Genomic DNA, 14030 nt, shown 5'->3' with positions numbered 1-14030 from the left:
GGTGGTAATATATGATAATTGCATTATAAAAAAGGCACTCTCGTTATTTTTTACGATGGCAACATTTACGTGTAATATAGGGGTTAGAGTGGCGAATATTGTATGTGAACGATTTCAAGAAATAAGCGACTTATTTATTTTGATATCCTACAATGTGTGTTGGAATACTTTAACAAACAACGCCGGTTTCACCTTTAAAAATGTTTAAATTATTCACAAGAAGGCTTATACTCTATTCCAAGCGTAACAGGAAAATACCCAAATAAACGACTAACCCAAATAACAGACAGCAAATTGAGGCGATAACATTGGTCGAGAGCTCGATTAATCTATGATATTCGCTATGGATTTGCGAAAAATGCCGTTTTGAACGTCGACGAAACCGTTATCGTAATTTCTGAAGTAAAATTAAAGTGGATTTAAGTAGTTAAGTGCAATTGTGTTGTATTATAAATAAAGATATATTAATCGTAAACTCTCAGTGTGCACAATATAGCTGAGTTATCAGCGAATCGCATGAAATACGTATATTTAAGGTTTATTTCTAAATCTAAGATGTCCACTGCTGGACAAAGGTTTCCCTCAAAAATCTCCACAAAAGCTTCCAAAAATATCATGGCATCCAATCGCGAATACCTGTCTGGAAAGTGACTACCGCCGCGAATGGACATCTGCCATACCGGGGGCTTACAGGTGCGTTGCCGACCTAAAATTTAGCAGATTATAACTTTGGCCGACAAGCCGACTAACCGATTATTCGGTTTTACCGAGACCGACTAATCGGCCAAACCGATCACATTGTAAGGCTTTTTAATTTATACCTTGAACTAGACAGATTTTCGTTTTTGTGTTTAAAAAAATAAAGTGTTACTGTTGATTGAAGTGAAAGAGTTAAGAGGTATCAATTTTAATAACAATTGAATAATTCACGTAAAGTCAAGTGTGTCCAGTGACAAACGAAAATTTATCTAAAATTAATTTAATATAATTCCTCCTATATACATTTTATCAAGAAATATATATAAAAAAAAATAATTAAATTAGTCGGCAATCTTTGTCGAATAGTCGCCGCCTACGAATACCGGATAGTCGGCTTTACTGGTCGGAACATCTTTAATTTATATGTTACCATATAAATATTTTACGTAGGCTGTTATTTTAGCCGAGCAAAGCCGGGGCGTGTTTATATACGTAAAAACTATAGTAATAGTCTTGATAATCTATACGTATAATAAAATCGGACTGTCTGTTTGTAATATTAAAATAACCGCGTTTTACTAAATGCATATGTATGTATACACGGTACATATACCTAAATAACATTTTTTTACAATATTTGTCTGCTGTCTGGAGGAGATTCTAAAATAAAAGTAGTCTAAGAAGTAACTTAGGCTACTTTTATTTTAGAATTATATATAGAATAAAAATAAAATCACGCTACAATATCCAAATAACTTAAATTCAAACAACGCGTACGAAGTCGCGGGCACAGCTAGTAAACAATAACATATTCCTTTAACATGTTCCTTTGGCAAAAAAAAGAGAGATTCTGTCTCTTTCTTCATCGTATCTTCCTTCTCTTTCATGGAACGAAATGAGGAATAATCTTTATCATGTTAAGGAAATACGAGTACTTAATTTAATTTCATCTTCATAAAACGCAATGGCGCGGGATTAACGTCTGATCAAAGACGAAATGTAGATTAAAATATATACATATGTTAAACATATTGTGTATATGTTACTGTAAAAGCTCGAACTAAGGGTAAATCTTAAGATTTTCCAGTAAAACCTAAGATTTATTGACATGAGTTCGCAAATGTAAGTATTTATTATAAAGGGAGGACTTTTTGGGACTTTTAACATTCCAACCTAACCTAACCTGTAAATCCTAAGATTAACCAAGTTAATGATGGTAAAAGTTCGAATCGCAAAGTTTTATGGACATTTACAATTCATAATCGGTAAATCTTAGGTTTTACTGGAAAATCTTAAGATTTACCGTAGTTCGAGCTTTTACAGTAACATATATATTGTTTTATATACGGAATTTAAACATATGTCGGGTGGAAACCACGTAATTAAGAAAAACACTTACTTTAATTATTTTAATGATTGAAAACTGATTGATTATAACATTAATTATATTTAGCGAGTTCTGAGATGTTAAATTTATAAATAGGTTATATTGAGTGATTAGTTCCCCCCCCCATTTTTGTTATAAACGGCCGAGCGCCCGCCGGTTTCGGGAGGCTTGTTCGAGCATCGAAATCCAAGAAGGATATTTCCTGCGTTTAATTTCATACCTACGAGGATGGATAGAAATCCAAATCCTGACATTAGTAACGTCATGTTTTTTTTTAAAACAAGCTATTCCGTCGTATATAACGTATGAATTAGAATATAATTTAAATTCATAGTCAATATAATATACACAGACCAAAAAAAAAAAAAATTTGCGTCAACAATTTACATAAGTAAAGATTCTTATAAAAAAAGTTAAGTAAACACGTGACTCGTCCTTAAAATTGTACTCTATGAAGTTTAACTTAAAATAAACTTGAAACTTACTCATAAAAAATGATTTTGTAATCACCTTGGCGATATTTCTAATGTATGTCAACTTTCGGGGAGAAGACGAGAAGGATTGTCCTTAACACGGGTTACTGATTTAGCCTAGCTAGGATAGCCAGTACCGGATATATATTTAATTTTACTGATATGTTAATACGTGAAACGATATATGAATATATGAAGTATATACAATTTGACACTTAAAGTTTATTTGGAGAAGAATTGCAGAAAGCTAATCATCTTTACATAGTATAAAACAAAGTCGCTTACCGCTGTCTGTCCCTGTGTGTGCTTAGATCTTTAAAACTACGCAACGGATTTTGATGCGGTTTTTTTTAATAGATAGATCGATTCAAGAGGAAGGTTTACATGTATAATACATGCACAAAATAGTAGAGTAACACTAATTTTAGAGGTTTTAAAGTTAAAGTGATTTAAATGAACAATATTTTCGCGTTTTCATTGCAAACGCTGGCTGAACCCTACGAGATATATCAAAATAATGTACTACAGTATTGTACACCTTAAAAAGGTCTTCAAAAAAATCCGCGATGGTATATGTCTATCTTTTTTTTTTTGTAGTGAGACCTTGGTATCGTCCAGTTGAGCCTTATTTTTCCTACGTATCTTTCGAATCAACGCATCTAATATTTTAAGTTCGAATTTCGACCAACGGGCGACCACTACACTGAAATCTTTAAAGTCTTAGATAAACCATATAAATATTCATAAAAAGGTTTTTTGTGGTAAACATATTATTATTATAATTTACTCAAAATTTTAAAAGGCACTATAATGTACAATTAAATATAAAAAAAACAAAAGATACTTTAACAAAGTAATCTTTTAAATAAGCACTTTTGTATCGCGATTTTCCGGATAATCAATCTGTTTGTTCTTTAAATATTTCAATATTAATCCAATCGGAATCGACCATAGACCTATTCCGAAAAAAAAAAAAAATGTTCAGACTGAGCGCAGCGTGTGTCAGTGTCATGATCTTGTATAATAGAAGATTCATCTCACCTGTGGACCAACGTCTGTGATTTGAAGATTATATCCATCCACTAGGCGAAACCGTTCGTCTCTCGTCACCATAAGGCTTGCAGCGGTCAGTACTGCTGGACCTCGCCTCCATAGCAGCACTAGTGACCCTATAACCAAAGAACAAGAGGTACTGATTAATAATTAGTATTCCATAAAAGCTGATATACACACTATTAATACAAGAAATAAGAATTAAACTTGTAACCCCTATTTTCCGTTTGCATACGGTACAGAGAACGTTTTTGGGCAATGCTATACGCATATATAATAAGATACCGGGAAATATGATCAATTTTAATAGTTTATTAAGACTAAATTAATAAATAAGTCTTATTATTCATTAAAAGAGTACTTTTTAGAAAAAAACGTCTGGATTTAGGCTCGGGTTCCATCACAGGACACTAATTATTGTAAAAAAACAGCATTGTCAATCTGTTTGTTTGAAAAGAGCAACTATGCGAGTTTCTTGCCGTTTCTTCTCGCTGGAGGCTGCTTTCCGAAACGGTGGTTTTAATATCGACGATTCAAAAACGCTTCGTTTTGAAGTTCACTTGAATAAAATTGATTTGATTAATAATAAGCAATATGGTACTTAAACAAAAAAATTACTTCAAATTATATAAATAAAACTCAGTCATAAAAAAATTGCTCTGTATTTTTTTTTCAACAGAACGAGTGGTATCTTTTGTTCAAATTTTAATAGAGCAAAACCTGAAGTATACCAAAATATTGTTTTTCCGAATCGGTTCACAAATGGCGGAGTTACGATTTGACAAATGGAATTGATAAGCTTATGTTTTTAAGGTCGTTTAAAATTCATGTCTGGGGAAGGCTGTTGCCAGGTAGTAGTTGGCCATTGCCAATTTTTTTTTTTTTAAATAAATACATAAATACTGGACAACATCACATACATTACTCTGATCCCAATGTACGTAGCTAAAGCACTTGTGTTATGGAAGATCAGAAGTAACGACGGCACCACAAACACCCAGACCCGAGACGACATAGAAAACTAATGAACTTTTTCTACATCGACTAGGTTTAGCTTTACACCAAGAATTAAAATCCAGTTCCCTAATATTGCTATATTCAAATGCATTACTTACCTAAATTCTGTACTTGACAAGGTAATAACAGGGTGTCCCCTACCACCGTTCTGAAAGAATGCCCCCGGGAGAGGAACCGGGGCCCATCATCTGTAAACAAAAAAAAAAAATCACACACACAGTCTTAATACAATTGGAGTGTCTGTTTGTAATATTGAAATAACCGCTTTTTAACTAAATGCATATGTTTACACGGTGCATATACCAAAATAACATTTTTTTTACAATTTTCGCCTGTCTGTTTGTTCCGGCAGATAGCTAATGAAATAAAACTTTTTTTGTTAAATTCAAACGCGCACGAAGTCGCGGGCATTGTTAGTTAGTAAAAATATATATATATAACGGGGCGAGATTACTTTGATCGTTGATTTGGATAATCAATGAATAGTTGGCAATGTCTGATGGCTGATTTACTTTTAAGAGCGGGTCACCCCGAATGGAGTTGTAAGTGTCATGGCCACGCGAGCCGCTATGTTTTGACAGGCGACTCAAATGCGATGGCTGCTTGCAAACCCATTTGCTCTTAATCGGGATGAATCATTGTAATCCTTTGATATTTGTGGTGTACGATTATTGAATCAATTAATACAGTGATTACACGATATTAAATACGTTTTATTTTTGTGAATATCTCCATTTCACGCCCACATAGTCTTCCAAATGTCGGATCGATCCCCGAACCCAACTGTTCGGCATCCTGCTCCTATGATATATATATGTATTTATATCGCCTTATTGCCTCCACTGGTGACAGGAGCCCAGGGGATCGGAATTGCGATTCAACGGGGAAATGCTGCTAGCGTTCTCACCACCATTCCACGCGGTCAAGATTTACACAGTAACTATTTTTGATTCATATTTGTATATGACGGAGTAGCTGGTCCCGGCTTGTTTTTAAAAAGCATGACGTCAGCATTGTTGACGTCACGAATGTCAGGGTTTGGATTTCTATCCATCCTTGAAGGTATGAAATTAAACTCAGGAAATATTCTTCTTGAGGAGGTCAGATCGCTCCGACGGCTCGAACAAGCTTCCGATACAGGCGGGCATTCGGCCTTTTATAACAATGGGGCACTATTCATTCAATATAACACCTATTTATGGACGGTGAAATATTTCAAACTAATTTAACATCTCAAAATTCACTAAATATTATTAATTTAATAATCAAACAGTTTTCAATTATTAAAAATAATTAAAACAATAATTTCCGGGCAAGAGTTTTTCTTAAATACGTGATTTTCCCCCGACATATCTATTTAAGCACTTAATGTAAATTCTTATGTTAATAAACTAGTTAGTAAGTACATCAATTTGTAATAAATATTATTGTATTATTTAGGAATTTCGATTTCATTTCACAGTAAACTGCAAGTCACTCATCTAAATTTGGCGCCAAATTGTGAAACATTATTTAAATGAAATTTTTAATGTCAAATAGTATACATTAGTTCTGTTAGAATTGGAGTTTAGTCGATAACAATTTACCTTAATTTTGTTTACGTTTTTCATTTGTGCTTAAACAGCCTTTGCACCTCTCTAAACGTTCAGTAACTTTTTACCGCTTTCTAAAATTAATTCTTTGTTAAATCGTAACAATTCAGTAAACTGTTAACAAGAATCCTCTTTGATTCTCTGCACATCTACGGCCGGAGCTCTTCGAAATGAGACCATAGCCGATCTTTTACGTGCAGCTACCGTCCCATAGTCACTGAGACAAAAATCGTCTTACTCTATTAATATAAAGAAGATTCCTAGAACGAAGTTCTTTTACGCGGCTTACAGTAGAGCGTACTGGCAGTCGTCGAAAAGAATAAGCGTTATATCCCCTCCAGTCGACTCCCTCTATTTCTCTTTCTCTACGGATTAATGTAACGTTACGTTACGTTATTTAAACTTAATTTTTGTTAAACATCAATGACAATTTTATTTCTTGTCATTGAATCATTCTTAAATATATAAAATTAAAAATATATTAAATATATACACAATAGCGGCAGCAACTTCGTTCCAACTGTATATCTTAAGATATAAAGACTTTTATTGGTTGACATTTGATGGTGAGCGTCCACCACACATAAACAATGTCGCTGGATGAAATTTTAATCATTCCTTACAATACGCCACCAACCTTGAGGACTAAGATGTTATGTCCCTTGTGCCTGTGGTCACACCTTCACGCAAACCGGAACACAACAATACTAAGTTTGGCGGTAGGATATCTGAGGAGTGGGTGGTACCTACTTAGACGGGCTTGCACAAAGCCCTACCACCAAACAAAATATATCAATGAAGTTACAGTATACGCACGCGCTCACAAGATGGCGACGGAGACGTCACAATACGCGTCGAAACCCCTAAAGCGCGCCAATATTTCAGACCAAAACAGTTCCAGATTTGTTTTAACTAACAAATTAGATCGAAGCGAACAATTGATTACACAAATAGATGGAGTCGGGGCGCTACCGGAAGTAGTAAATATCAAGAGAAACGGAAGAGGCGGTCGTTAACTAGCTTCCGGGTGTATATTGCTTTTAGACATGACTTTTTAATTGGCTAATCTCATTTATTTCTGGTCTAGATAAGGCTCGCGGTTTCGCCTGTGTTCAATTCGACTAGGTACTATGTTGATGTGACGTGTAGGGCCATATTTAGAGGTCTGGAGGCCCTGGAGCAAAGGCCCCAGACAGAGTTGTTTTCGCATTGATAATCTCTACATGGTATAAATCAAAATCCCGCCGTCTGTACGTTTAGATCTTTTAAACTACGCAACGGATTTTAATGCGGTTTGCATTAATAAACAGAGGGATTCAAGAGGATTTATATTTTCTTTTATTGTTTTAATTCATAATTATTAATAACAATTTTATCATTTTCATCTATTTATTCTCAAACGTTGTTTTTTTATGACATTGGTTGGCGGACGAGCATATGGGCCACCATGGGCCCATGGGCCATGATGGTAAGTGGTCACCACCGCCCATAGACAAAGGCACTGTAAGAAATATTAACCATTCCTTACATCACCAATGCGCCACCAACCTTGGGAACTAAGATGTTATGTCCCTTGTGCCTGTGATTACACTGGCTCACTCACCCTTCTAACCGGAATACAACAATACAGAGTACTGTTATTTGGCGGTAGAATATCTGACGAGTGGGTACCATCAAATAGGGCCTAAAAAAAGCCTACTTTTAAAATGCCGACACCGCCTCTGCAAACCCTTTGATTGCAAATGTCCATGGGTGGTGGTAGTCACTTTCCATCAGTTGAGTCTCCAGCTCATTCCTCCAAAAAAGATGTAAGAAAAAGGTGTGGTAATATCCGGTTCCAAAGAGTGGTCGTCTGAGGCTAAGGATCCTTTGAAAATTGCACCGTTGTCTTTAAGAAAACTGATGTTATTCAATTCATTTTATATTCAAACTACGATTAAATTTAAACTCGATTGAGTTATCTCGAAGTATTCTCAATAAATAACTTCGAACGACTAAAGTTTTTTCATGGAATCGATCGATTCATACGTCATTGTCAAATGCATTACGGATCTCGCTATGAAAAGGTTCTATTGTGGAACCAATTTTAAAATCTTTGGAACTTTTCAATAGCTATTGTCGAGTGAAAAAGTTTTGCTACGCCGATAGATGTGTGGTTTGGTCAATTTATGTACGTATTAGTTTGTTTACAGGCCACTTAGCGATTTAAAAAGTCTCAGGATCGATCCTGACCCTTGGGCTATTGTTGTAACTACTCCTAACACAAGTGATAAGCTTAAATATGAATATTAGTAATTCCTTAATTCATTTGAGTCATTGCTAATACTCTTAAATTTGTTATATATATATTTAAAAAATCTTGTTAGATATTCGGCCCTGGTGATAATTGCACCTCATTATCTAGATCCTAGAACATTTTAACGTTTAGATTTAAAAATTAATGTACTTCCAGTGTTGATTAAAATCTCCCGCAGTTTCGCCTTCTTGGGCGTTTTCGTGATCGCAATCGAATCGAACCGTCTTCCTACTCTACAAACGCAACGATCCTGTTACGAATCGATTAGAGTTGGCTCGGAATATAATCGGGATCGTATCGTAACCGATATGAATAAATAATTGGTCCTCAGTTACATTTAAGCTGAGATTATTTTGTGAGAAATTGAAGTTGGGTACTAATAGAATCAGGGACTATATTGTTAACGTTGTAATTTAGTGGAATTGTACCCTTCTAATAAGTGACCACAATTTTAACAATCCCTTTAGAGTGATAACAATATTTATTACTATCAGAACCTGCAGATGTACTCGCGCGATATATATAAAACCCCAAAGTTTTATCCCCTCTGTACCCTATAAGGAACCTACCTGACAAATTTCAAGTTTGCAGGTGTTAGTTTCTGAGATATTTCGTGATTAATCAGTGAGATATATTTCGCTTTTATATCTAAACAAGATTATTTTCCATACTTTGTCTACCGAAGTCTATGTTCCATAAAAAAAACATCTTCATGGACACATGGTTTATCCAGGACAAGAAAGATCTGTGTATAATAACATAGTCATCGAACGAAGTATAGATCAGGATCAGAAAGTTGAGTTTGTGAGTTTGACTAAATAATAATGTTGCCGTTAAAAAAAATAACATCCACACATGTATTTCAGTTAGAATATTGTGTTATGTAGAAGTTGTGTTTGTTGTTCAGCGGAAAGATAAATAACAGCAAAATCCAAACCGCTCCTTTCCTCTAACACAAAACAGATATAATGTTACGTATTCGTTTATACAGCTTCCGGCCGACATTCCGTTTTCGTTCGCTAAGATGGCCGCCGGAGACCGCCATTTTATTCCTTTATAAATTGTTTAATCTACTGCGAATACAAAGGCAAGTCTGTGCAGGAATTGCTCGTGATATTAAAATTACAAACAGTTAAATTTATGATTTGTGATACCACCACCAACCGAGAACACCAAAAATTATTGTTTTTTTTTTGTTTCATAAACAGTATAAATTACAGCTCATATTTGAATTTTTCACAAATAATTCCATGAATATTAAATAGGTATTAACTTGCAGTTCTTAAAGAACATAATCCGAACAGAGTATGGCTGGCAGCGGGTGGAAATTGAGAGCTTAAGATGCCAGTGGCATGCTATTGGAGAGGCCTATGGCCGTCTATTAACCACGTGATCGTTATCGATTTGAATAAGTACGAGTGACGCTCGTATTTACAAGACGCCTTAGTGTGCGTGAGATGACTAATGTAAAAATAAATACAGCCCAAAAAAAATAAAAAGATCATATTTGTAAACGTACGCCGATAATTTAACGTTTAGACGCCTTCGTCAATGAAGCATTGCGATTCTGAAAGATTTCACTTAAATGACTTACGGTGTTATTATTAGGCTTAAGCTTGTTTTTTTTTTTAAACAATAAAAGCAATGCCCCTAATTAATTAAGGATTTACTAATATTCCTATAATATATAAAAAAATGAATTGTATACAGTTAATATAAATGCCAATTTACACCTTTTTAAGCTTATCGCTCGTGTTAAGCGGGGCCGACAATAGCCCAAGGTTCATGTGATTTTTTACATCCATTGCGCTACAGACGGTTAAAAGTGTATAATATAAATTTTATAACTGTTCGTATCCTGCGGTGAGTTTCGGATTCCTTTTAACAGAATACAGATCATCTGATCCACGTCACGTAACGTGTTTACGTCAAAGTCAAAAATCTTTATTCAATATAGAAGTGTTTACACTTGCTTATTGACTGTCAAAAATCTACCACCGGTTCGGAATTTAGCACCTCGAACCTGAGAAGAACCGGCGAAAGAAACTCAGCGGGATATATATATATATATATTTTTTATACACTGATAATTTTATTTTAGTTATTTGAAACAGCCTGGACGTGTTGCAGTTAGCTATATTAACGTCTTAATACACATTGCTGGGGGTGATTATATACACAAAATCCAATTATTGAATACGAGTAGACTTGTGGTATCGGCCTTTAGTAATTAAAACTCGTATATTGGAGCTCTAAACGATCTCGATCGTCCAGGAAGCTCGATTAAGCGTTATAATTGAAATTTGAAGTATATCTGGCTGTTTCTTTACTATAGTCTCTCATAGTTTAAAACAAAGTCGCTCACCGCTGTCTGTCCCTGTGTGTGCTTAGATCTTTAGAATTACGCAACGGATTTTGATGCGGTTTTTTTAAATAGATAGATCGATTCAAGAGGAAGGTTTATATGTATAATAAATGCTCAACATAGTAGAGTAACAATGATAATTTTTGAGGTTTCTGAAGTGATGTCGTACATAAATACATTTGCGTTTACATTGCAAACGCTGGCTGAACCCTACGAGATAGATCAAAATAATGTACTACAGTATTGTACACATTAAAAAGGTCTACCAAAAAGTTCGCAATGGTATATGTCTATATCTTAAGGATTCTTTTATTTAACATTTTTTATCTTTTATTCATTTACTTCGCTAATGCCGCGAACCTTGGGAACTAAGAAGTTATGTCCCTTGTGTCTGTAGTTACACTGGCTCACTCACCCTTCAAACCAGAACACAACAATAGCGAGTATTACTGCTTGGTGGCAGAATATCTGATGAGTGGGTTACACAGAGCCCGACCACCGAGTCAAGTTTGTAATCCTCTTCAGATCAAATCTTGCGAATTCAATTAGGATCATATCTTTTGTATCCAATGGACGGGGCCGGATTTAGGAACCGCAATAATCCACAATAGACATGTCGACTAGTTACCTTAAGTTATTTTAATAGAATATATGTTTGGATATTTTGACAGAAATGAAATGTTCAAATTAATTTGTAAAATAATAACTAAAGCCCTCCTCCAGGGCCGCTATTTGAATCCGGCTCTGCCCACGGATTTGAAATTTTACATGTTGGTACAGTTTCGATGACAAAACACTTTTGTGGTGACCATGAATTTTACACCCAGGATTGACTCCAGATGAAACTCCTAAGCCGTCGTATACAAGTTTTTTTTTGTTTTCTACTTACTTCTATTGTTTTGCGCGAATACAGCCACGAGGGCTGTGGCGAGGATCAGCCAGCTCGGCTCCATGTCTCAGCCTCTAGACCTTGCCGTCACACCATGCCTCATCTGTGGAGAACGATTGATAATTAGTTTTCAAATCAAAATATACTTTATTCAAGTAAAAGTTGAGACCACAACTATCTTGAGTATCGCCGAGGTAGAATCTGATGAGTATTATTTACCTACCCAGACGGACGTGTACAAAGTTTTTATGTATATTATTATGTTTAAACGTGTAATATTTTTGTTTATGAAGCGATTTTAATAAATCTGTATGCGTTCACAGCAATGAGGCTCCCAATGACAATGTTAACTGTGTTTTTTAGATTCGGGCTAACCTGAAGTCGGTTTTTTAAAGGTCAAATAAAACTTACAATGTTTGTAAAATCAAAATCAAAATGTTCTTTAATCGAGTAGGCTCATAAAAGCACGTTTGAATCGTCATGTTACTGACGTTGATTTAAATTTACCACCGGTTCGGATAGTAGATTCTACCGAGACGAACCGACAAGGAACTCAGTAGGTACTCTTTTTCGACAGACAGTAAAAATTAACTCCACAATATCATGCGAGTTCGGCTAAAACTTTTTGTCCGTGACGTCGTTCGTATAGAAGTTGAAAATACTTGTTAAGTTTTTGAACATTGTATTTATATGGATAAGGATTAATATGATGTTTATTTATAAAATATAGATTTGACGACCTCCGTGGTCGAGTAGTGTGTACACCGGTTTTCATGGGTACGCTCCGAGGTTTCGGGTTCGATTCCCGGCCGAGTCGATGTAGAAAAAGTTCATTAGTTTTCGATGTTGTCTTGGGTCTGGGTGTTTGTGGTGCCGTCGTTACTTCTGATTTTCCATAACACAAGTGCTTTAGCTATTTATATTGGGATCAGAGTAATGTATGTGATGTTGTACAATATATAAATTAAAAAAAAGTGCATTATTTTAGAGCAAATTGAATTACCATAAAAAAGGTTATAGTCAGCCAACCTTAAAATATGGACGCATGCTGTTGCGGACGTTTTTTTTAGTACATTTAAAGAGGAACAATTCTATCCTACATGTTTTAAAACTTCAAACGTTTACACAGCGCACGCAACGGAAACTCTCAAAAGAAAAAAAAATCCGCAATTATTATAAAATTTTTCATTGAAACTCCGCTCCTGTAAGTCGTAGGTTAATGGTTTATAGCCTAAAGCCTTCTTCAATAAATAGGCTATCTAACACTGAGAGATTTTTTTAATATTATATCTGTAATATTAGAATATATTACATAACAATAATAATTAAAAAATATATTAATATATCTTTAACAATAAAACCGGAACGGATCCTGATCTGGGAGTGAAAACGAACACGAAAGAGATAGCACGTAGCGAGTGACAGACAAAAAGACACGGAGGATACCTTTGTCCAACACTGGGCGCCCAAACTAATCTGACGTTTTTTCAATTGGAGATACAGGGTATTCTATTTTTTTTGAAGTGATAACTTCTCATGGGAGGGTAAACCGCTTCGTTACGTAACGCGTTACGGCGCCAGTCTGTCCGGCTTCCCTTTCTCTTGCGCACACGGCAGCGGTAGGCAGACTTCTCTCTCATTCTAACCCACGGCGCTAGACGTATTTCGGACAGTTTAAGTTGTCACTTCTATCCGGCATACGCACACATATTTGTTTTTCAATTGACCAGATTTTCCTTAACGGAAAAATTGTTTAAAGTCGCTTAACTAACATGTTCCATTTAAGAAGGGCGACTTAGGTATTTGGTCGAACTTTTCCTCGTACGATTTTGAATTTGTTTAATCTTTTGTGTATCACAAACAGCGTTCTATGAGTCCCTCAGAAAATATTCGAAAATTGGAATAAATTGCATTATTAAAATCGAATAGGTTCGAAAAATAATCCCCTGTTGACTATAAAGTTATGTACGGTTGACAAAACAATAAAAAATAAAATTTAATTTATTTTAAAATAGAAATGTTTTTTAACGACATAAACTTCGAATAGCACATTGTATAGAAATATTATAACAATCGGGGTTAATTTGCTGTTTCAAAATCAAAATCAAAATATACTTTATTCAAGTAGGCTTTTACAAGCACTTTTGAATCGTCATTTTACAAACTATTTAAAGTAAAGCTACCACCGGTTCGGAATGTAGATTCTACCGTGAAGAACCGGCAAGAAACTCAGTAGTTACTCTTTTTCAACATCGGTTG

General features: G+C 35.0%; 1 protein-coding gene across 1 annotated transcript in view; it reads right to left on the bottom strand.

The window, feature by feature from the left end:
- LOC113393731 (igLON family member 5-like) overlaps positions 1-14030 on the bottom strand; it is a 43318-nt gene that overhangs the window by 11076 nt on the left and 18212 nt on the right. The window contains exons 2-4 of the mRNA XM_064220156.1: positions 11772-11874; positions 4728-4817; positions 3601-3728 (exon numbers count right to left, since the gene is read on the bottom strand). Coding sequence (XP_064076226.1) covers positions 3601-3728; positions 4728-4817; positions 11772-11835 — 282 coding nt within the window. The 5' untranslated portion in view covers positions 11836-11874. The remainder of the gene's footprint in view (positions 1-3600; positions 3729-4727; positions 4818-11771; positions 11875-14030) is intronic.

This window comes from Vanessa tameamea, chromosome 31 (assembly GCF_037043105.1).
Source record: "Vanessa tameamea isolate UH-Manoa-2023 chromosome 31, ilVanTame1 primary haplotype, whole genome shotgun sequence".
In the NCBI taxonomy this organism is placed as follows: Eukaryota; Metazoa; Arthropoda; class Insecta; order Lepidoptera; family Nymphalidae; genus Vanessa; species Vanessa tameamea.
Note: the sequence above shows the minus strand (reverse complement) of the source record. Positions and strands in the feature narration are given on the sequence as shown.